The sequence below is a fragment of the Toxorhynchites rutilus genome, chromosome 2, assembly GCF_029784135.1.
Source record: "Toxorhynchites rutilus septentrionalis strain SRP chromosome 2, ASM2978413v1, whole genome shotgun sequence".
Taxonomy (NCBI): domain Eukaryota; kingdom Metazoa; phylum Arthropoda; class Insecta; order Diptera; family Culicidae; genus Toxorhynchites; species Toxorhynchites rutilus.
Window position 1 is genome coordinate 344,965,720 of NC_073745.1, and position 24,285 is coordinate 344,990,004.

Genomic DNA, 24,285 nt, shown 5'->3' on the forward strand with positions numbered 1-24,285 from the left:
TGAATTGAATTGAAAGAGTTTGAACGAATCACATGTCAGGTCAATTCTGTAGCGTTTACCGCAACTATTTCTCAATCATTTTCCAGTTCTAACCCGAATTCACGACTGCTCATTCTGTCTAGAGATGGGCAAACCGTTTACGAACGGTACGAAAGAACTAGTTCGACAAAAAGAGTGAACGAATGGTCATTCTTTTTCAAAGAACGGTAGTTCTCTCCACGAACTGATTCCGAAAGAACGATTTGTGAGTGAACTGTTTGAAGTGACGAAGTGACTGAGAGTGAATTGTTTGTGAACGAACGAGTGCAGCTGAACTGATTTGCGCTGGACGGAATGTATAAATATAACGAGAACGCTTGTAAGAAAAATAAAAACTGTCATTTACGAGCAAAATGCATGTAGCGCGAGGTCTATTTTTCAGATGTATACTTATTTTTGATGTATACTTCAAACTAGATTTTCGTAGTTTTAAAAGCAAAGCTATATATTTTCAATTTCATGTATTTTTTTAATTCCGCGTAACATTCATATACTTCCTGAATATTAGAATAAAAGCTGGGGGAAGCTGAGGGGATTTGTGAGTTAGACATAAAATCATAAAATCTTCTAGTGAGGGAAAGCTGATCAAAAAGTTTTTTCTTTGCTTCCAATCCATTTTGAAGCCTATTGCGTGTACGTGTTATCGTGATTGTTTGTATGATTGATTGTTAGTAAAAATTGAAAAACATCGCTGCTGGTTTTTTCTCTGAATGAACCATTATGAAACATGATCTTACATGGAGACTGTGTGTTGTACTAACAGAAAATAAGAAAATCGCATATTTTGTGCGCATCAAATTATTACATATACTATTGTTTGCCGATAAACATATTTTCACATACAGTTTGCGACTTTTAAAGAAGAAGCACCTTATCTTTCCCCACTAAATTTCAAAAATATAAATTCCATACGAATCAAAAAATCTCCTATCCAATCCAACGATATCAATGAATAGCAGTCTATTGATTTTGGGTTCCAGCTAACATTCTATGTTGATTCTAATGCCGATGAACGAAAAAGCGAAAAAGCGGTTCAAAAGAACTGATTCACTTAGAAGAACGGTTAGTGACTGAGCCGTTCATCATAGTGAAATGTTTTTCCCATCTCTAATTCTGTCCAACGTAAATAATATAATTATTTTATTTTATTTACGTGCATTCAGTCTACATTTTCCTCCCTTCTTCGTGTATTCATCATCTGTCAAATTTCAAGTCCGTTCAACCAAGGGTAAACACTCGCAGGTACACTGGTGGACATAAGTATTCGCCATGAATTAATTTATCGCATTTGTATTACATACACAAATAGTCTGTGATATAAACTCAACTGTGCAGGTGCAGTAGATTCTGTGAAGTGTGCAGTAGATTCTGTGAAGTGTACTCAGTTTTCAATGATTTACCCTGCTTTCATAAATTTCAGGAAAGAAAAAGGCCGAGTTCCACATTTTTAATTGGACAGAAGTATTCGTCACGTTGAAAAAAATGTTAATTCATCGATCCCTAAAGATCTGGAAACACTGTAAATGAATGAAACTGACACATTTAATCACTTTTGTATATTTTTAATAAAAATCGGCTGCGTTCGTATAATTTTTATTCCGTGGTAACAAAATGGGCTGGAAAGGTAAGGAAACTACGATGGAGAAAAGGAAAATTGTTTTGAATTTGTTCAAAATGAATAACACAGTTTCCGAAATAGCTAGGAGTGTTGGTAGGCCAAGAACAACGGTACAGGATATTATCAATCGTTATAAGAACAGCGATAACTTCGACAAAAAAACCTAGGACGGGAAGTCCTTGCAAGTTACGGATAGAGAAAAGCGAAAAATAATACAAATTATTGAGAAAGAACTGAAAACATCTTCGTCAAAAGTGCGAGGAGAGCTGCTGGAGTTCAGTGGGCAAGATGTTCTTTCCAGAACGGTGCGCAGAGTGTTGAATAATGCCCAATATAAAGCCCGTGTTTGTCGTAAGAAGCCTCTTATTAGCAAGGTTAATCAGGCTAAAAGGTTGAACTTTGCGAAAGATTACCAAAATCACCCGATTAGTTTCTGGAACAATGTGTTGTTTTCCGATGAGGGCAAATTCAATGTTTACAAATCAGATGGAAGGGTATTGGTATGGCGAAAACCGGATACTGAGCTGCAGAAGAAAAATGTTCAAGCTATCGTGAAAAAGGAGGTGCATCAGTCATGGTCTGGGGCTGTATGGCAGCATCCGTTGTCGGGGAATTGGTATATGTAGATGGTATCATGAAAAAGGAGCAATATTCAAATATTTTGAAAGAAAATATGAAGAAAAGTGCTGAAAAGTTGGGTATAGAGAGCAATTTCTACTTCTAACAAGACAACGACCCTAAACATACTGCGGAAGCGGTATGCCTCTGGCTGCTATATAATACACCCTATCAGAACAAAACGCAACCCCAATCACCGGATATGAATCCCATAGAGCATTTGTGGGATGTTCTAGATCGACGTGTACGTGAACATCATGTAACATCACAAAAGCAGCTGAAAGATATTTTTCGTGAAGAATGGTATAAGATCGAGCCTAAAGTATGCGAGAAGCTGGTACACTCAATGACAAATCGATTGAAAGAGGTCATTGCACAGAAAGGATTAAACACAAGATATTAAATGTCTAGATAATTTGTTCAGAAATGTTTTTTTGGAGAAATGTTCTAAGTGCCGAATACTTTTGTCCAGCTGAATTTGAAGATAAAGTTATGATTTTTGTAAAATAAGCTAATTGTTTTCATTGTTTTGATTTCCCAATAAAGTAAATTTATAATAAGACTATATTGTTTCACTTGAATAACCTTCGGAAGTGGATTGGAATAATATCGCTTAGTGAAAAAACATTCGTGGTAGATTCATGCATATGCCGAATATTTATGTCCATCAGTGTATGTTTTTGTTCATGATTCATAGAGATTGTGTAGCAAAGAATATATGAGATCGTCCGGGAATAAAGGGGGCTTAGGGTAAAAATCAAGTTTCCGAGAAAAACGCGTTTAAAGTTTACACTACGAAAACATCTGTTTTCAAGGTTTCGTGTTGGATGAAATCTCTTCTGTGGTATGTTGGTTGCACTAGTTTGGTGAGCACAAGAAGAAGAATGTTCGAAAAACGAAATTATAAATTGTTTTGTTACTTTTTTTAATAAACTTTTTGCATTGACCTTGTACAAAAAATCATCTCACGGGCTGAATTTTCAACTTAGGGAGCTCGGATGGGTCTCATTCTGGTTCCGAATCGCGAAAAAATTCAAAATCGAAAAATTTACCCTAAGCCCCCTTTTTTCCGGACGATCACATATATTTTAATGAACACTACTAACTCAACGCTTCGTGGTAGATTATGAATTTTGTTTTAAGTAAAAGTTTTAAGGAAAAATTGTCAAACGACCAATGTTGTTGAAATTTGTCTTCCAACGCCTATTACGCCTCTAAAGTGTACGTACTCTTTGCACCGCAAATTTTTCTGGTTGTTCAGGCACCCAGTGTCGATTCTGACATACATTTCGAACGCATATGTTTGGAACAGTCGACGGTATTACAGCAAATGTTTATCAACACCTTGCCTTATCATCAAAAGGTATATGTAGATTTCTGCATATCGAACGTCCGAACCAAAGTGTTGAGTTCATGTGAAATAGTTTTTGCAATTCTCCAATTTTGTAATCCCCCAAATTTCCAACGAAAATATTTTGAAAAAACAAATGAGTTTCTAGTTCGTTAGCGGTTATCATGATGGTGAATTCGCCCTTGAATTTCATAATTCATAATTTTCATAATTCAGAAATTACAAGTGCTTCTTGCTTCTCTTGTTTCGTTCATTCTTTGCACGAATTCGAGGCACATTTTCTCGTTGGTGTTTTGGTGCGTTGTCCAGGGCAATTCGTCAATCTTCGAGTATTGAGACTGCGTAAACCAATGTTCGATCCTCTGATTGGTGACATATTCCCACTTATACTGCTCTGCAAGATGTGAGATAACAAACACACCCACTTTATTCTGGAAGTAACCTTATTTTCAGTTTCTATTTTGCATCTCAATCGATAACAGAAGAAGATACTATTTGATATATCGTCTAATGATAACTAGAGTCACACTATTCACCATCGCACTCTATGTTGTGACTCGTGCCATCTGACGAATTGGCAGCGTATTCATGATTTGTCCCCCGCGCATATGACGCGAAAATATATTTCAATCGCCGTGAGAGTGTCCATGTGGACCATGAAACGGTTCTTTAACCAAGAATAGAAAGTCATAGGTCGTCCGAGGTCAGCTCTGATTCCGATGATTATCAAAAGGAAGATTCGGGCAAATTCAGTGCGTTCAACGAGGAAAATGGCGAAGGAACACGGGATCAGAGATTTTACAGCACGAATGATCGTGAAAGAAGATTGGACACGAGCTACAAGTCGAGCGATGTAAGAAAATCTTGAACTTCATTAAGCGAAAAAAACCGGTAATCTTGCTCACCGACGAGAACATATTTACCATCGATCCCGTGTCAAATTCCAGAACTGATCGCTATATCAGTTCCATCCCGGCAAAAGACGTGACCGACGAGCAAAAAAAAACGGTGTCTGACCAAGCATCCGGCAAAAAAATGGCAAAAATGGCAAAAAAATAACCCGATGTTCATCGCTAAGTTGTTCCACACATCAGCTCAAAATATTTCCAGTTTTAGGTATTGAACCTGCTAACTCCTTGGAAAGAGGAGCCATCTAACGTGCAACTCGGTTGAAAGCACTGCGTCCTGGATCAGTTGTAGCAACGAATATTGTATCGAGATTTAATCCAAAATATCTATGGATTTTTTATAACGAGGGTTCTCGTTTGGTCCTTCATCCACATTAATTATGAATTATTCCTTAATGCCGAATAATCCTGAATTCTGGCAGCGCGCTCATCCTTTTAAAATCGAGCCCATGAGAAAATGCGTCCGAGAACAGTGCCTTCCTGAACGACATGCAACGTACATTAAACCATTGTGCTACCATTGACCAAGGTAACCTTGTTTTATTTTGCTTCCTGCGATAACAAAAAGCTTTTGTTTAGCAACCATGACAAAATCATGATCCGGTAGATTTACATGATATTCTAGATGTATTAATCGGTGTCTGCTTACTGGTAGCTGTTAAACGTATTACAACACGTGTTTTATCATGTTGGCTCAGAAAACACATCTCATTCCTTCCCAGAATCGAAGCTAGCTGCTCAAGCATATAGGAGCGCGTGAATTGATTTAGGAATAAAAATGGAATTTTGTTAAGTAACGATTACGGGTACCCCCTTCCCCTATTTTACATAAAGTAACGCAACTTCGATCCTCTCCCTTTTCTTGCGTTACGTTAGTTGTGCACGACGCCTTACTTGATACGAAAGAGCTCCTTATTTTAAATTTTCAAAGCGCGTAAATCCGTTTGAAAATTCATTACGATTTTCGTTTTTAGCATTTTACGATCTTCATGAATAGAGCCATCTTGATGAATCGATTTCCTAAACGGCGTTGGGATCGATTCACCGATAAAATCGTTACCAAAGAATCGATCTTGGAAAGATCAAATTCTTTTTTGCAATTTATCTTCCTCTTTCTATATCATTGTCGTATTTTAAACAGAGAATAGCAATCTTTTACTTCTATTCAACAACAAAAGCATTATGTTTTGTTCCTCAGCATAAAGCCCAGAAAATATTGTAGTTCAATAAAAAAGCATTTTCGAGGGCAATCATCTTGTGCCGTTATCAAATCATTTGATTATAAAAATTATAGGAGGCCACTTTGTTGACGTAGAACTACGCTGTTATTTTGTTCAAGTCGCTTGTTAATAACTTCAGATATTATTTTATCAACAATTATTTTTGTGATGAGCCGATGATAGCCTAGTTTGATGATTCAATTGTTTAGTTCAGAACCTTAATGGATTGGTGTCAGATTGATGTTATGATTGCAATGCTAGACATGTTTTCTGATTTGGCACCCTTAATGAAAGACGTAGTTCTACATCAAAAATTATTGAAAAAGCATTGTTCGAGATTCAACAACTGATATCTGGGAGGCGATCTGGCGTAGTGGTAACATCCATGCCTCTCACGCTAAAGGTCACGAGTTCAATTCTCACTCCCGACATTCTTCCAAAAATGGAAGTAAAAAGTGACGAACCAGCCAAATGAGTTGAAAATCACTATATAATACAGATAAAAAAAAACAACTGATATCTCACTATAACTCAGCTAACAAAGATCCCATAAAAGCCAACCTTGACATATCCCTGAAATTTAGTCGTAGCCGATTCTTGGTTTTAGTGCCAGTTTTAGAAAATAACCTGACGTTGACATCCAGTTGTATAAACCACTACTTGCAGTACATCGCAGTGCCCTCAGTAACTGCCACTAGTTCTGATCCTGTCAGTGTTTGTACGGAAGCAAATCGTGAAAGAATCGGACTGATTTAGTCAGCAAGCTTCATGAAGTGATCCAAATGTACAAACAAATTTTACAAACCTGAGTCAAGGTTGTAATATTTGTTAGGTGGTCTTGGGTATTGGTTTTGTTAGCTGGTTTTCGATGTACACTGAGAAACGAGTTTACAAAAAGTTTTTCTGAGATCGAAAAAATCGAAAGAAAAACGGTCGATTTTCGGGATTTTTCGAGTGCAAAGAATCGATCCAAAAAATGGGAGATCTGAATGGAAAAATCGATCTTCTGAAGATCGTTCCAAGATCGCCCAACCTTATTCGCTTTACACTAACGAAGCATAAAGCTCAAGCCATCAACGCGAATTTCAGTCAGACTAACAACGCCTACTATGATTTTATTGAAGGTAAAGAAAGAATGTGTAGATTCGAATGGAAACATGTCTCAACCTCAGAATCTAAAAACAACCTGAATATGATTTTCGAAAACCATGCGGACTAGTTTGCTGGAAGAATTTTATTTTTTGGTAAAAACGGTTAATTTATTGTTTTCGGAACAACATGTTCCCATTTTAGCCCTAATGCGCACTCAATCACAAATTTTGAATATGTCTTAAACTAGGCGTGAATTTCGAAATGTATAGCGCATGTGAGCTGACACAAACGGCCGGAACGACATGCACGATTTGTCATATTCGTCTCGTGGTTGTGCGCATATCCTCACGTTCTACACGGCGAATAAAGTGAATCAATGTGGTTCAGAAATCACGTCACGCAAGTGGCTTCTGACGAGAAAAGCGCCGTCTCCCGTAACCTGGTCGATATACGCCAATTTATTTGTTTCCATTTTTTAAAAAGGACTGTGTCGTACCACCTCGCACGCTTTATATCCTTATTCGGATTTGATAACTTCCTTTGAATGTTTCAAAGAGTCCATTTTCCATGATAGACTTCGTTAGATGAACTGTTAGTTATGTTTGAAAACAGACAGCTAAATTCAATAGTTGTGTATTCTATGTATTCAATTTAATATTGCATTTAATCATTTTTTGTGATTATACAATACCTTTGACTATATAGAACAAAAAATAAGTAATACTATTTCACTATATGTAAATTTATTTATCGGTCAAGTTTCATCCATTACTACAAAGTGTAATTCTTTCAAATCACCTCGTGTCGCATTTCTCCGAATTGTTGTTGTTAAACCGGTGTTCACTGGCCATCACTATTTTCACTAAATGAACGGCAATGATCAAATGGAAAACACAATTGATTTGGAATGCAATGTAATGCAGCCAATGCAACCGACTGCTTTCAGTGGTGATAAAGGACTAATTCATGCTGCACTTTAATGCATACATTTTAACCTGTGCGAAGCAACATAAGGAGCATAAACGAAAAACGATTTCTTGTTTTCCAACGCACCTATATGTGATCGATGCAACATGTGTTGGATGTGTCGTTTGTGCTTGCTGCAGAAATTCAAGTTGATCGTTTTTCTAACATCTAACATGATTATACAGAACCAAAACTTGCATCATTCGACAATGATGACTCCAATGCTTTTCAAAAATTTCTTGCAACAGCATTCAACTTGCCCAACATGCCCTGTAAAGATTGAATGTTCAAGAAGTGCGGAGAGACAATACAAACATAATTGCCAATAATAAGCACATTTGCTATGCTGTACACTTAAAGTACGGAATCAACCAACAGCTTCTCCCTAAAAAACTACTAGCATGCATTTACGCACGATGTGGATAAATTCGGCACAATGGCATGTTTTTGATTTATTCCCTACACTGCACCGTTTCGCAAAACTTGCGGCAATTTTATCCTCCGCATTCGTTTTTCCCTTCATGTGATAACTTTTAACATTCTTTCCTCGTCTTCTTTCCAAAATCCGGATTTATTGTTCATTTTTTTTGTTACAGACATCTTATGGTTTTTAAAGGAGAAAACATTTTTTATCGATTTATTCACACCGCGGGAAATCAATCAGAGAAAATGGAGTTCAACATACTAAATTATTTTTTCAAGAATACAACTGTGGATTCATTTGCATACAAACCAGTGCAAACTTTTGCAGCTGCGATATTGAAGCTGAAGTCTAAAAAACGTATTTCCGCGGAATAAGATATTGGTAACATGCTCAGTATCAGATATCAGATTCTTTTGGAGCAATTTCATATGAAATCGTCCTAAGAATGCAGAATTTGTAAACATGTATTTTTGATTCGAATGAAAGTTTGTATTCCGTTTGAGTTGGGGAAATATGAGTTTTCCACAGCAATTGGGAATGTTTTGACTCAAGCGTAGCTTTTGAAAAGGGCGTATCGATTTTAGTAAGAGAAATCTTCGATAATTTATATCTCGAAAACTATGAGTCGTATCGAAATATTGTCTTAGAAACAGAGAAGAGTATTGATGTTTAAATGTGGAAAAATATACACTGAGAAAAAAAATAGTACCCATTTTTTTTATTTACGAAAAAACTTTAATTTGCAATATCTGAAATATGTATTTTTCAATTTTTTTAACTTTTTTTCCATATAAAACTTAAAGCCATGTAGGAAATTCAAAACTTAGTACAAGATGGTAAAATTATTTTCGTCGAACCTTGTGGAACATCAAATTTTTATGAATGTTCCTCCTTCTAAATGCAGCCATTGTCTAGATATTAAAAAAAAGATTTCTAATTTATTGTCTTTTTTATAGCAAATAGGCCCTTTTATTATGTTTATCGTGTTACATCGTCATGTTCATGAAATTTTATGAATTTGCATATAATTTCCAACAACGTTTCCAAATACATCATTATGGTAAAAGTATATGTTTAGAAATTACGTTGAAAAACATTTGAAGATATTTGGATTAGTATAAAACCTAGCGATATTAAAAAATCTTGTTTTATCTTAACATATTAAGGACCGGAAAAAAAACCTGTAAGACAAAACCAGATTACCGTTATTGAACTGAATGCATGGTAAATATAAAAAATATTTTTCAATTGAAATTCATTCTAAATTATTTTAAAGCAATTTTTCTTCTTCATTCGGTTCTGAGGATTCCGACGCTTTGCCTTGCAGCGCTGTTGCTTCGTTGCCCTGTTGTGGGATTCGAAGAGATAGACGAAGATAGAAGACTCAAATCATAAATCACTAACTGATATGAGCCTCTTCCTCATAGCTGATTCAGAAATATCGAGGTCTGCCGCAATCCGGCGCTTCGAGACTCCCTTCCGAAGTCTCAATCAATATCAATTATTTTCTTGGGGATTTTTTTATGCGGTCCCTATACACCGCACAAAAACAAAAGTTTTTTTTCAAATTTGTACCGAACACGATTTCTTAGAGCTACTGGTGAAGTTTTGCACGATTTTTTTGGTGCGGTCCCTATCCCCCGCACAAAAAAAGGTTTGCCTGTAATGAATTAATCCAGTTGAAATAAATTGATTGTTTATCAAGTAACAACCTTCAAAATCATGCTCATTAGATAGAGAATTGAATCATTCAGCTTTCCACATAATTCATTTTTTTCTTGATCGTGACAGAGAAAAGCTATAAACTGAAACGTGAGCATGGATCAATATAGAAAAATATACAGAATTTTGAAAATCAAAAAAATTGTTCGAATAGAGTTATGGAAGTTATTCGATAGAGAAATATTTAATATTTAATATTTAATTTTTAAAATACCTATCTTCTAGCTAAAATTTTATTAGTTGGAAAAGGGTCTGAGAGAAATTATAGCCCAAGATGTATGGGAGAAATTAATTATTTTAAAGAAAATTTAAAAAAGTTATTTGAAGGACCAAAAACACATTTTCGAGATAAAAATCATTCGATAGAGAATATTTTTATCTATCGTTAGCCAACTTTTCATTAGTCGAAAAAGGGTATGAGAAAAGTTATTGGTCAAAACATTCACGAGTTGTACGGGAGAAAGGGTCTTGCTGGGTAAGGAAGTGCCCCCAAACCAAATCACTAGCTCTGTGGAAAATATTGTATAGAAATTTTGACTATTTTTCGAATCCCTATGTAATTCACCATAGGATCTATGATGAAAAACGTACCTTTCAATTTTTGGCACGGCTCAATAGCTTCAAGATAAAAATTTGAAAAAAATACTGAAAGTGCATCTTACTATGATATATCGAGAAATATAATCAAAAACTATGCGGTACAAAAATATTTAATAAGGCTAAAAATCCGAATTTAGGACCCCATCCCCCCACCGTTACGCAATTTCCTATATCTAATACACAACAAAAACTTTTATCCGCTAATTTCACACAAGTCCGTGAAGAAGGAACGCGAAAACGAGAAAACTCGTGAGCGGTCCGTAAAATGTTAATACAAACTTTTAACATCACAATCAAAACACGAACAGTTTTCAAAGTAGAATTGAAATCTCAACAATACAAATACACCTCGTTGATTTAACCGGACGTTATGGGTTATGGATTGTACTTGAAGTCATGTATATTTAAGGTACCTCTGTATACTTATATAAAGTTATTCAGATTCAAACACCATTCATCAGTCGAACAATCTTCCTTATAAAGTGAATAACAGTATGTCTATGAATTGATGAATGAATTGTATGAATTGCATGGAACCTCGAAATTTGATGTTATCACGAAAAAAAATTTTTTGTCATAAATTGACTTTTTGGCAATCGGTCGTTTTTTGTCTGAAGAGTCGATTTTTTACGAAAAAATGAAGTATTTTATCGTGCAAATCAACATTTCGCAGGGAGTTCCGTATGAAAAATGGATATGACGATTTTCATTAGCACCCTAAACCATACGTTTTGTCCCAGTGTCGATTTTTGAGAAAAAAAATCGAGATGACAGTAGATCTCGACATCACATGCAATTTGAAGACATTTGGAATCAATTTTTTTTTCGAAAACCCCAATTTCCTTCATCAAAACCAAAACCAAATTTTCATTGGCACTCTAATCTATATATATTGGGTTGGGAAAAAAGAAATGTCGTATATTGTCAATATATGGCAACACTTAAACATATCTTGTGTTGTACTTATCGCATCGGGTCATACTATCCGCGTTGACGGCATTGAGTTTGACATTTCAAATTAGGGGGTGAAACGTAAACAAACGCAGTGAGAAAAACTATAATTTTTGTTCAAAGTTATCTTGAGATTCTATAGCTTTCTGCAAAAATGGTGAGTAAGAAAATATCATATACCATATGCATAATCTTTTTTCACCATTCGTGCAAATCGTACTTGTATTGTTCGTCCATAATTAATATTCAAAAACTAGTATGATTTGCGAAGTGGAATTTCATCTCTCGTTTCGAATCAAAATTATGAATGAAAATCGATGTTTCGAGGTTTCTTCCTGAATCTGTGGTAAAAATCTTTAGTTACTTTAGTGCGATTTGAACAAAAAATAGTTCCGGAATATTTCTAATGCAATGAAAAGCTAATGAAAACCTTTAATATTTCTTTCTTAAACAGGCATCCAATGCGATAAACTCTTCGATGATGACGGTAAATTTGCAGCTTGCCGATATTTTTCAATACGTCGGAGGAGGAAGCAGGTTGATAGTCGAAGGTGAACGGGTGTTTCAAGCTAACCACTTGCTTCTTGTCGGAGTTCAAACCGTGCACGAGGACGGCTTTACCATATTTGCGACTTGTTTGAAGTCATCATCACCTAGAGCTGATCCACACAAAATTTCCATCCGCACCAGACCTTCCTTTGAAAAGTGGTCTTTTCAAAGGAAGGTCTGGTGCGGATGGAAATACAAATGGCAAAAATCAATTTTTCTATTTTTAGGTTCCCTTCAGTTCCATTGCTTACAGTAACAGATTTGCAACAAAAGTGGGGTAAAATTGCAGAAAAAGTTGCTGACGATATGTACAAGACAACACCATTGACCGCATTCTGCAAAAAAATGACGAATACAAAAGATACGACTGAAGCTGCCTCGCCGGCGGGTTTGACTCACGATGAGGGTACCAACATTCTTCAGCTTTTCGTGAAAGGTTTGCTTCCAATTTATTGATCGATTTTTTAAAATAAAATTTTAATTATTAATTATTAGGATTCCCTGAAAGCGGTCTGGCATACGAAAAGAAAGGACGAGAAATGAAAAATATTGACAAAAATGATGAATCTGATGTTCTGAATACACTTCTCGATATAGATGTGCAAAGTCATTCTACAGAATCCATTGATTCGTTAATTTCTATTGAAGAAAATATGACTTGCAGTCTACTTAAATCCTTCCTGAGAAGATCGTTTCATCCTGATAACTTCACGATGATCGATCGTGAAATAATGGAATTTATAGGTCCGTTAGAAAAGGATCTGCAACTTCATTTCGAAATTAATGTGAAAGTATCGGAATACGAGTCTTTGAAAATATGTACAAGAACTATAGAACAAAGAGTATCATCGCAATGGAAAAAAGAACGAAGCCGGCGCATCACTTCATCCAGTGCATACTCTGTGTATACATACTACACAAATCAACCCGACAAGAACAAAAATTGGAAAAGTAAAATCCTGAGTATGGTGACACCGAAACATCTTTCAACACCAGCAATCGTACATGGGATCCGATGCGAATCAAAAGCCATAACAGCATATGAGCGAGACTACAGAAAAAACGTTTGGAGTTGTGGTTTCGTAATACCCCCACATATTTCATGGCTGGGATGTTCTCCTGACGGAATTGTTATAAACGAAGGGAGAATAATAGAAATTAAGTGTCCAAAAGAAAGGGAAAATAAATCATTGAGTGATTTAATTGATTTTCTTCCCTATTTTACAAGATTAAATGTTTTGAAAAAAAATCATCAATATTACGCACAGTTGCAACTAACTATGTTCATAACAAAATGTAGAGTAGCAGATTTTATAATCTATTCAGAATATGATGATAAATGCTATGTTCAGGAAGTTCAATTCGATCCAGATTATGTTAGAACGATGGTAGCAGTGCTGAAGGAGGTTTATTTTAATGTTTTTTTTTTTTGAAATATCTATATTCGTCTGTTTAATATATGTATTCTAAAGTATTATTAATAAAAAATTCTAATTCTAAAATCGTTCGTTTGACAGAATTGGCTTCGAAATATTGACAATTCCACAGGCAATGTATATTAAATCATCCAATATAGGAAGAAAACGTGTATCGATTTTGTTGTTGAATATTTCGAAAATTTTTATGCGTTGTATAGCTCGTTCCACATGTACTCTTGACGCGGCTATAGAAACATTTACACGAGCATCCATTGTACTCAGCTGATATCGAGGAGCCGTTAGAAATGGTGGTCGCACAAGCTTCACTCCGAGGGCTTTACATTCAGTATCTATGCTGGAACCTTTATCGGTCATCACTGCTTCACCAATTTTAAATTTTTCGAGCAATTTTTCCGCAGTAACTATTTGCTTATCCGAAGCCTTCCCGCCATATCCATGACTTATATAGCATATTGTTCCTCCTGGAGTAACTGCAATCAAGTACTTCGCAGTCTCACGTCCTTTATAATGCGAATATGCGTTGATCCTGCAGTGGAGACATTTTGGTTTTTTAATTGGCATTTCAGTGCAATCGAGTACAGCGATAACGTCAGTATAATATGGTCGGAAATAGTGTGGCATATTGCGATTAACTTCTTCTTGTGTTGGCCATGGTACTAATGGAGTGCACATCATCTTCAACAATGGAACTATCCGGTAAAACACCTGAGAAATAGTCTGGTAATGTAAGTTAAACAGAGCACTCATGCAAGAGAACGATATATTCGTTTTCATTTTCACAAACACTACAAGCACTTCCTCTTCTACAGGAACGGTAGAGTGCGATCGCTTCTTATACGCGGCCAACGAACATAAGCCCTCAACGATGGTATCCAACATTTTGAGGGAAGCTAACCCTGTCCAGGAGTTCAACTCCGAATCGGTTTTAAAGTGGACAGACATAGTTCTACGACGACCGATAAAAAGTTTATCCAAATCAAGCGTGTCCACCTGAACAGCTGCTTCCACAAAGTCCGGTGATGTAATAACAGCTGCTTGCACAAAGTCCGGTGATGTAATAACAGCTGCTTGCTCAAAGTCCGGTGCTGTAATAATGTCTATTGCGTCCTCAGTATCATCACAGATCGACATTTGGCTGTCCTCCATATAATGATTCAGATCTGGTTTAAATTCATTCCACCTGGCTGCTCGTTCTGCGCGATTTTTAGCTGCTATTTCTCTCACTGTGTTACAAATTGGTTTAGGTAAGTTGATGTCTGGTATGGCTGTTCTTTTTAAAATCATCCGTTCAGTAAGCCTTCTCGCAGCTAGAATAAAATATTAGACATTAGTATTTTAGAATGCAACAGAAAAACACTACTTACTAGGAACAACAAAGTTTGTAATGCTAAAATGTAAGCTGCAAGCTTTCGACGACAGAGATGGCTCATAATTCAGTCGCAATTTTGTCAACCAAACCTTATACCGTTTTCTATCCGCCTTCGGGGGAAAGTTGTGGAATGAATATCCTTGGCCATTCCGTGTACGACATCCAGGAACTATACAAACCACTTTACTAGAATGCGGTGTTATAGATTGAATCCCGATATTTTCATCACAAGGCTCGTTGCAAGGTTCACTTTGCTTCCACTCGGCCATTTTCTCCACGAAGCACTGCACTGCAAATGAATTGTATCGTAATGTTTTTCGCTTTATTATGAAAGACAATGAATTGACAGAACTGTTTAATATAACAGCACTTCATTTCTTTTCAAGTTTCATTCAAAATTTTATTAAAGAAATTACCCTAAAATCTCAGTCCTCCAGATATTCGAGGCCAGAATATTCGTTATTCACCGTAATATGCTGTTTGAAAGCTGTTTAAAGATTCCTAAAACCAGCAGACGACACAATCAAAGAATTACAATGAGTAATCACTGTATCAAATTTGTATATTTTCGATGGCGGTTTGTTTATGTTTTGCCCCCTAATGAGAAGCCAACACCTGCCAACACTAGGAGGCACTACCGTCGCACTGTCAACGCGAATACGGTTATTTAAAGAGGACAATCTGTGCTAAAAGTGTCATTTTGACAGTGTTGTGATTGTCCTTTTCTGTCTTAAGTTATAGCGCGTCAAAGATGGAGTCCACCAAGCAAGAAATTCACCATGTTTTACGTTTTTACTACCTGCGAGGTAAAACTGCAACGAAGTCGGCCGAAAAAAATCGTGTAGTTTATGGACCCGATTGATCGATTTCGTTCTGGTGTAGTGACTGTCGAAGATACACCCCGTACTGGTAGGCCAATCATCGTGGAAACCGATAAAATCGTTGAAATCATCCATGTAGACCGGCATATGAGCACTCGCTCGATTGGCCAAGAACTGGGTATAGACCATAAAACCGTTTGGAACCATTTGCAGAAGATTGGATTCCAAACAAAGCTGGATGTATGGGTGCCAAACGAGTTGACGCTGCATGTATGGGTGCACACAAACACAAACTTCTGCATAATTCGAAAACTAATCAAGCGAATTGAGCCAAGTTTGGGATGTGAGGGTTTTTGGGTATGAGAAATGTTTCTATGATGGTATGACACCCCTCCCTCCTCTGGAATGGAGAGGGGGTCCCATAAAAATATTACACATATTTCAACCAAAAATGCTCCAACCAAACATGACAATTGAAAATTTTCGAAAAACTCTGAAGGAAAAAGGGAAAATTCGGAAAATTAAATTCCCATATGTTCTACAATTACAAGTGCTGTTAGTCCATTTGATGTTTGCGCTAGCGAAATTGATCTTTGGTCGAAATTGGAAATGTATTTTAATGTGATGAATCGCACTCCTATATCTTCTTCTATTTATTCAAAAAAAAAAGATCGCCGGATGTGTTGATACGAGCAGAACTCGAGGAAGGAATTGTCCGATTTAGGGCTGTCTTTAGTCTATCATATTTTCTGTATCAAACATTTATTCCATGTAACGGAGAAACATGTTATTTGCAAGTGGTTGAAAAATCTCGAACGAGAATTGTGTCTGAAATAATCTGATATTATAATGATGAGTTTTGATAGAAATACTAGGATTTTTTTTAGTAAAAGGTAAATTCAACGGGGTCGATTAGAAGATCAATCAATGAACAGTTCTGCGATTGGACCCATGAACTTGCGCTTAGTAAGAAAACGTGAATGTTTGAAGGTATTGATAACAAAAAACAAAGAGATCCCCGTCTTAGGTAGCCGTGATCCTGATCTTCTGCTTCATCTATACCTGTTCCTCAGAAACGCCGATGTCAACGTTTAATGATGTTTCCTTCGTTGTGTCCCCGTTTCATATCCCTCCTATCCGATCGATAAACTTTTGCTTAGTCGCGGCAATACATACACACACTCTTTACAGACACACGGGCCAAAGGTTGTGCAGTCCACTGATCATTCAACAAGAGCCAAAGGTTGTACCGCTCATGACAACTCTACACGAACTGATGATTGCGCCGGCTAGTGACCATTCTATCCTGGATTCCTCGAGTCGAGAAAGACGCACCACGCTAGATATGAGGTACGGACTAGGGGGGCGTTGCTGATTAATGGTCAGCTGCATCCCAATAGGAAGTATCCCGTGTCGGGCACACGTACAGCGCATTGGAGACAGCAACATCCCAATTACGAAAACACATACTAACCTCGAGCCAACCGCGAGTAATCGGTTACATATTACTAACATAGATAACAAGAAAAATTGTCAAAGTATTGAACTCCCGGCCCCGTGAGGCTAACGCCATATGAGCCTTTATAAAAATATATATTTTGGAAAAAAAACAAATTTTGAGCTGGTCGAAGTTTGCCGGGTCAGCTAGTATACAGAGATACTAGCTGATCCGGCAAACTATGCAGAAGATACCTGACTGAGAGGTACAATCTAGGCATAACGTAAACAGGTTAATTATGTTTAAACCCATAATGTCCGACTTATAGACTTTGAATGAATTTATGAATTATGAATAATAAATTTAAATACATATTTTAGATATTGAGAGTACTATTTTTTTCTCAGTGATTTTTTTCACGTTTAAACATAAATACTATATAACTCTTTCTAAGACTTTATTTCGATACGACATTTTTGAGATATAAATTATCAAAGATTTCTCTTACTAAAATCGATGCACCCTATTGAAAAATTACACTTGAGTCAAAATATTCCCAATTGCTGTGGAAAACTCATATTACCTCCAACCCAAATGGAATACAAACTTTCATACGAATCAAAAATTCTCATGTTTTGTCATTTGTCGATTTCATTTGGCACGCAGTGATGTTGTACCTCATATTAAAAGCTACATGATAGACTCACTTTGACGTTCCATTTTTCACATCCTTGGGTAAAAATGTTTCCAGCTCTTGAGCTGGCGGACCGGTATATTCCTAAGGAAAGGACGAACTACGTTAGTCCTATAAAAAAAAACTGCAATAAACAATACTTACATTAACCATCGTGAAAGACGAATTGATTTAATTGCTTATGTTGAGTTGCGCCAATGAAGATCTGAAAGGAATGTCGAACAAGCAAACTATAATTAAGTTTAACGTACAGCCTGATGGTCATTCGTAGGAAGACTGTTTGGATAAATGGAAATGCAACACGTCAGTGGGTTTTAAATTGTTCCGTTCACACATTTTATTGGAATCACTTTTCAAGATCTGACCGTTGTTTTAACTAGGGTGGAGCGTACGCCCGAGACAAAGCGGACTGTTTGAATTATAGACTTTGATTTCTGTAAGTTCCATTTACCTCTTACATGCAAAGTGGCGTACTCAATGGGAGTCTATGGAGAAATGGTGTTTTTTTTTATTTTCATAGGTTCATATTCCACAGGCAAATCTTATCAAGTTCAATCTTATTAATCTAATTATATAAATACATGATAAGGCCGACAGGCTTTGAACTTTAATAAACGTATTGAGATCAAAGCTTATAATATGTGACTTTTGTTGATCGGGGTAGAACAAACCTTCGGCTTCAGTAAGTTTGTTCTTATTAGTCAATGCATAGTAACAACAAGCAATTCCGCACATATCGTCAATAATTAACCGAAATATACATGGAGATTAAAGAATGTTGTTTTCAAAAAAATAAAACAATATCCGATGCTATCATGCTTGGTATCGGCAAAACCTATTGATGTTACATTCTTATCACCGTTTCTGTTAATGATAAAATGCCACGTATTTCACAGATAAATTAACTTTGTTTTTTTTTGAACAACTATTACATCACTTGTCCTTCAATTCAGTTAAACATGTTTGAAAGCGCTCTGAGCAAACACATATTTTATTTACAGACTGCAGAAGTCACATTCCATACAATGGTCTATATGCTGTTGTAATTTGATAATGAAAAATGCATTTAGAACATCAGTTTTCAGCTCGTCATGTCAACTGCTCCGACTACAATCAATTCCTATACTCACTTCAACGCTAATTGCACCTAACTGAACGTAGGAACGACAAATTGCAATATATTATAGCGAGAGTGTAATATACTTTTGTGTCTCCTAATACTAGTGTCCAGAAGATAGCTCGTTCAACACAATGAAATACTAAGTGGTAATCACAAAAAAAAACAGAAAGATCATCGTTTTTCTGTTTTCGGAAAAATTGTTTGAAAAAATAATGACGAAGCAAAAATGAGTACGCTGTTCGGGTGTGTAAATTTGTTACAATTATGTCGGTCATCGTGTACACATTTTCAGTCGCCGCAAAGGGCTTCATTTAATTATCAAGCCACATTACGTTAGCGCACAGGTAAAACGTTTATACTACAGCTTGAAGACTGGATAAATGCAGGGTAACGGATATGTTTTTCTTCGGTCTATGCTGGAAAATAATGTATCATCAGCTAACTGTTGGATTGAACCGTCACGAGACATTTGTAAATCTCAAAATACACTCTTTCCCACATTGCGTTTTGAGCTGCCGAACATGATAGCTATCATCTAAATTTAGCTCACCATTATCTTGAAATAACTTTTGCATTAATTATCAAATTAACACAGAAGTGGGCCAATGCCACCAGGTTTTTCTATGTACCAGCTTCATGCAATTGTTGCAGCATTAAAGATTGTTTGCATGAATTTAGAATCGGCAATTTTTAGAAACTATTGCATCATTTGCCGGATTACATTCTTCAAAAACGACTGTTTTGTATGATAAAATATATATGAAAATAAGTAGATTCACACGCGAGGGACAGCGATTGAAGTTTATTGATATTTCCCGCGTTGAAAGTGAATGAGCATTGCTTTACCCGTACGTATTGGAAAATGGATATCACAATCATAGATTATTTCTGCTTCGAAAAGGCTTGAAATTTGATTCACCCAATGCATTCTCTTCCCATGGATGTGTGCAATTTTCGGTGTAACTAAGCTGGTATTAGTACCTCGAATTTCTCACTTTGTAGGATTCACGAACAGTTCTCTCATTATCCACGACGAAACACGTGGCTACTGATGCTCATGTAGACTGAACTTGCACTATATGCAGCAAATTCAATTATTTTCTTTGAATTGATTGCTACACACTATCCTTGATTGATGAATTCCTTCAAAATTACCTGATTATGGTTTCGAGATAACTTTCGTCTGACGCAACTATCTCAAAAATTGTTACAACTTTCGAGAGAATGCGATACACAATCAAGGCACCAAGATTTTCACTATCGTGTTCAAGTGGCGGACGTAATTATCAATCAATAGTTTGAATCGAAAACCCACTATTTTTCCAAATCACACAAGGAACACACAAGCACCGCACTATGATCCAATATCTTCTGTCAATGTCTCACACGACATTGACTGCGACCGGCTGATGCAAACATACAAATACAACTGGTGTTGCTTTTAACATCACAACTTTTGTCTAGAGCACATGTATCGTGTTATTGGACGTTTTGTAGTAAAAATGTAGCTAAGCGAAAATACCGTAGCACAGCGGTTCTAATGTCTCACATTCTAATGTCACAATTGCGCTGTTCTGTTGGATCTGTATGTGTGTGGAGCAACATATTAAAGCGACGCAATTGTACCTATCCGATGAGTTCATATGAAATCTTGAATGAAAAAGTTGCGCAGCATCGACTGATTGTGGTGTGTTGCTAAATTCTCTCACAAACACTGTCTAACACAATCCTGCTAGAAAAAAAAGTCACAGGAGGGTTGTGTCCGAGACACGACCGCATAGTTGACGTAGGATTCCGTTAGGCTTTCTGTTGATTTTGGATATGTTTGAAGAATTACATTACAGAGAACACATTTCGGTAGGAATAAAAGTTCTCCCTTCTCCTTTTTTGAATTGCCGATTTCCCCTAGGCAGCTTGGTTTTGATGTCTCTGTTAGGGAACACATTTCGGTGGGAATAAAAGTCCTCCCTACTTTCATGTATTTGCAATGCCGATTTCCCCCGGAAGCTTGGTTTTGATGCCTCTGTTAGGGAACACACTTCGGTAGGAACAAAAGTTCCCCCTACTTACATGTATTTGCAATGTTGATTTCTCCCAGGCAGCTTGGTTTTGATGTCTCTGTTAGGGAACACATTTCGATAGGAACGAACGAAAGCTCCCCCTACTTTCATGTATTTGCTATGCCGATTTCCCCGTGGAGCTTGGTTTTAATGTCTCTCTTAGTGACCCGCCGCATGTGTCGTCAATTTCGACCAATCAGAAGTGGGTATTTCTGTTAGAATAGGGGTTGAGATTTTTCAATTGCTCGATAGTTAGTTTCATGATATATATTATTTTCTTCAATATAAAAAGATGTTATGGAGTGCCGAAATCGATTGACGCAAAAATTTCATCAATCCATCATGGAATTACTGAGAAATAAGCGTTTGAAATTAGACAATTTTCACGATGTACTCGATTTCCGATTTTCAATTTGTACCCCAATATATTCCCGAAAGACGTAATCCTACGTCAAAAATAAATACATTTAAATTTTATCAATTCAAAACTGCCTTCGGGCCTGCTAGTTCGATGGGAGATTAATCTGCCTCCCTAAATGAATATTGCTCATGGCGTGCCGCCGAAAGCAGACTCGTTTGCTGAGGAGTTCTGAGCGACAATGAAAATGTCTTTCTAAAGGTAGGTCGAGAAAGAGTGAACAAGTTTGTAAAAATAAACAGTATTTTTGATCGGTTTATATAGTTTTTGTGGTAAGTGGAAAACAGTAAAATAAACTCTTTTGTTTCAAAACAAATTGATAGTCCTGAGAAGGACTGGAATGGTTTAATGGGTTGTACGGAATATGCTGCGTTTCAGTCGGATGAAGCAGTTCAGTTTTGGGAGCGGTAGCTTTTACGGATTCGCTGATGCTTTCCTTGACTTTGGCGCCATCAGCTTCTGTGCGTCGATTTGCGAGGGTTTGATTGGCACAACCACGACGAGCTAAACGACGGATAGCGGGTGTGATACGATGCGATGCAATGCACTTCGCTCTTCTGCCTCCTTTGCCGCATCCAATTGTTGATGTGAAGAGGAGCGCACCAGCAATGCACACTAGATTTAATTCGATGCTCTCCGCTGCTTCCTCTTCTTTGCTCCCTTTGCCGCACCGCATCCATCGTTGGTTGCCGATGGCTTCCTCTCCTTTGCCGCACCGTATGGTGTTGGTTGATTTGTAGAACGCTGCACACTAGTAGCCCAGATGTTTGCCGATCTGAGCGTTGAACGAGAATGAGAAATCCAAAAATGCTACCGTCCTTTTATATCAGTTGGTATGTAAGAAATAGGCGCCCCCACTCGCTCGCCATGCAAATATTTGACTTATCGGGGAACGAAAGAAGCGAAGCAGGCGAAAAAGAAATGACGTCAATTTCGACCAATCAGTACCGTTTGGATAGGGGTTGAGATTTTTCAATTGTTCGATAGTTAATTACATGATATATATTATTTTATTCAAGGTTAAAAATTGTTATAGAGTGCCGCAATGTTTTGATGTAAAAATCTCATCAATCCGTCGTGAAATGACTGAGCAATAAGCGTTTGAAATTGGACATTTTTCACGATGCGATCGATATTCGTTTTTCAATTTGTACCCCAATATGTTCCCGAAAGACGTAATCCTACGTCAAAACACAGTACAAAAGTTTGAAAGAAAAAAAGCCCGCAATCAATGTCTGATATTATTTACCCAAGTCGCCTAGAAGTATATCCTAAGGGGAGGGCGTTTCGTCACTAAGTTGGTAAGGGGAGCAGTATATGAAAACAGTACGTAAGAAAGCAGAAGGAGAATTATTTGCGTGTAGTGTGAAAGAGACAGACTGATCATTATCGAGCTTCGGCACTAGCGTATTGTGTTTTCTTTACAAACAAAACACAGTAGACTTCCAAGATGGCTGAAGAGTAGTTTTAGCAAGTTGGCCCACCTTAGGATATACTTCTAGGCGCCTTGTTATTTACCAATCAGCAGGGTATATTTATGACAAGGTAGTTAGGACTGACTAGTGCATCAATAGTAGTGAGGCTATGACGTGTAGCTTTGCAAATATCATGGGACGGTATTAAAAATTTGTCTAAATTAGTTTATTACTATTGTATTTCAGCTTAATGTATATATTTATTCATTGCAGCGTACGACCATGTTTTCACTGCAGCGGGCGTGGCGTGTTCACTTCTTGCCACGATATTTTAATTCGCGCGAATTAATACAACATCCACGTATTGTATCAAATTCTCTCGTCTTTCGAATGGTTTGAGGCAAATAGAGCCCGAAACAAAAAAAAATCATTTCATATGCGTAAAAGGATTTTTTCGTCAAAATAAAATGATCATATAGGAGAAGTAGGGGCATGGTGGCCACCCTAAGGAATATGCCCATTTCCATATGCGTAAAAGGATTTTTTCGTCAAAATAATATGATCATATAGGAGAAGTAGGGGCATGGTGGCCACCCTAAGGAATATGCCCATTTCCAGCATCCACATACCGTTTCTCGGGTGGCTTAGGGTGGCCACCATGCCCCTACCCGTTTCTCGAAGAATATTATAGTTCAGCTCATTGTTGTCCAAGATAGCAAACGGCTTTTACTAGAAAAATTCAAAATAGTACACTTTTCATCATTAGAAAAAAGGTGAAAAATCGCATTTTTTTATTGCTTAGAGCGCATAGTGGTCACTCGCACATATCAAGCTAAGTGGGATATATTTATGCGTTTGTTTCGTCCAAATTTGTTCAAATCATATTTGATATAGTAGGTACATGTATGAAATAAGCCTGGCTATTCACCTAGAGTTTCAATTTAAATTTTCTCATGCATACAAAAACGTAGAAAAACACACAACGTTCCGCATAATGAGGGTTGGTTTAGTTGGAGTGGCATGTTTATCCTGGGTCAAGTCACAAAAGGAACCTCTTCAAGAGCAGAATGTGATGCGGTATATCAGCTTTGGAAAAGAGAACATTGTATGTTATTATTGATCTATGATCACTTTGCCCCCAAACATCAAAGTAATTTCTATGCTAATTAATCGCTGAGATCAAACAAAACATCTGCTCACCTCTCTTAGAATATGAAACTGATAATTTCTCCAGTATATCAGATTGAATAATCTAAATTTCGAGAGAAATTCCTTAGATACCATGTGCACAGAACAACGACCTAATGGCTATCAAGAGTGACAGCTATACTGAAGTACAGGGTGACTCAAAAGTAATTAAATTCTTCAAACATAAGGTGACTATCGATACGGCATCTATAGTCAATAGTTATACCACCAAGTGACCAATTTGCCCCCACTACCCCTATCAGCT

At 36.9% G+C, this 24,285-nt stretch overlaps 2 protein-coding genes and 1 long non-coding RNA gene across 9 annotated transcripts in view; 1 reads left to right on the top strand and 2 right to left on the bottom strand.

Moving 5' to 3' along the window:
* LOC129765238 (proton-coupled amino acid transporter-like protein pathetic) overlaps positions 1-20,430 on the bottom strand; it is a 33,158-nt gene extending 12,728 nt beyond the window's left edge. Inside the window, exons 1-3 of one of the 6 annotated variants that reach the window (XM_055765331.1) lie at positions 20,095-20,430; positions 17,964-18,049; positions 17,833-17,903 (exon numbers count right to left, since the gene is read on the bottom strand). In XM_055765331.1, coding sequence (XP_055621306.1) covers positions 17,833-17,903; positions 17,964-17,972 — 80 coding nt within the window. In that variant the 5' untranslated portion in view covers positions 17,973-18,049; positions 20,095-20,430. Of the gene's footprint in view, positions 1-7,644; positions 7,806-17,832; positions 17,904-17,963; positions 18,050-18,270; positions 18,365-18,949; positions 18,974-19,920; positions 20,018-20,094 lie in introns of those variants that run through there. The other 5 variants (XM_055765327.1, XM_055765329.1, XM_055765330.1 and 2 more) reach the window with 5 other exon arrangements.
* On the top strand, positions 11,524-12,654 carry LOC129765240 (uncharacterized). The gene is made up of 3 exons (XR_008741408.1): positions 11,524-11,666; positions 11,964-12,060; positions 12,286-12,654. It is a non-coding gene; the product is annotated as an uncharacterized LOC129765240 (long non-coding RNA).
* On the bottom strand, positions 12,296-17,836 carry LOC129765237 (uncharacterized). 2 transcript variants are annotated; one of them, XM_055765326.1, is made up of 3 exons: positions 17,709-17,836; positions 14,862-17,648; positions 12,296-14,804 (listed from the first exon to the last, which is right to left on the bottom strand). In XM_055765326.1, the coding sequence occupies exons 2-3, from the start codon at positions 15,133-15,135 to the stop codon at positions 13,555-13,557; spliced, it is 1,524 nt and encodes a 507-aa protein (XP_055621301.1). In that variant the 5' UTR covers positions 15,136-17,648; positions 17,709-17,836; the 3' UTR covers positions 12,296-13,554. The 2 variants fall into 2 exon arrangements, with proteins under 2 accessions (XP_055621301.1, XP_055621300.1); XM_055765325.1 differs by having other exon boundaries at positions 14,862-17,826.
* Positions 20,431-24,285: the final 3,855 nt, after the last annotated feature.

Excerpts from the sequence above, each read along its gene's own strand:
- LOC129765237 (XM_055765326.1), bottom strand. The coding sequence starts at position 15,135 with ATGGCCGAGTGGAAGCAAAGTGAACCTTGCAACGAGCCTTGTGATGAA. Across the intron at positions 14,805-14,861 it reads TACAAACTTTGTTGTTCCTA|CTGCGAGAAGGCTTACTGAA; the intron begins GTAAGTAGTGTT and ends ATTTTATTCTAG.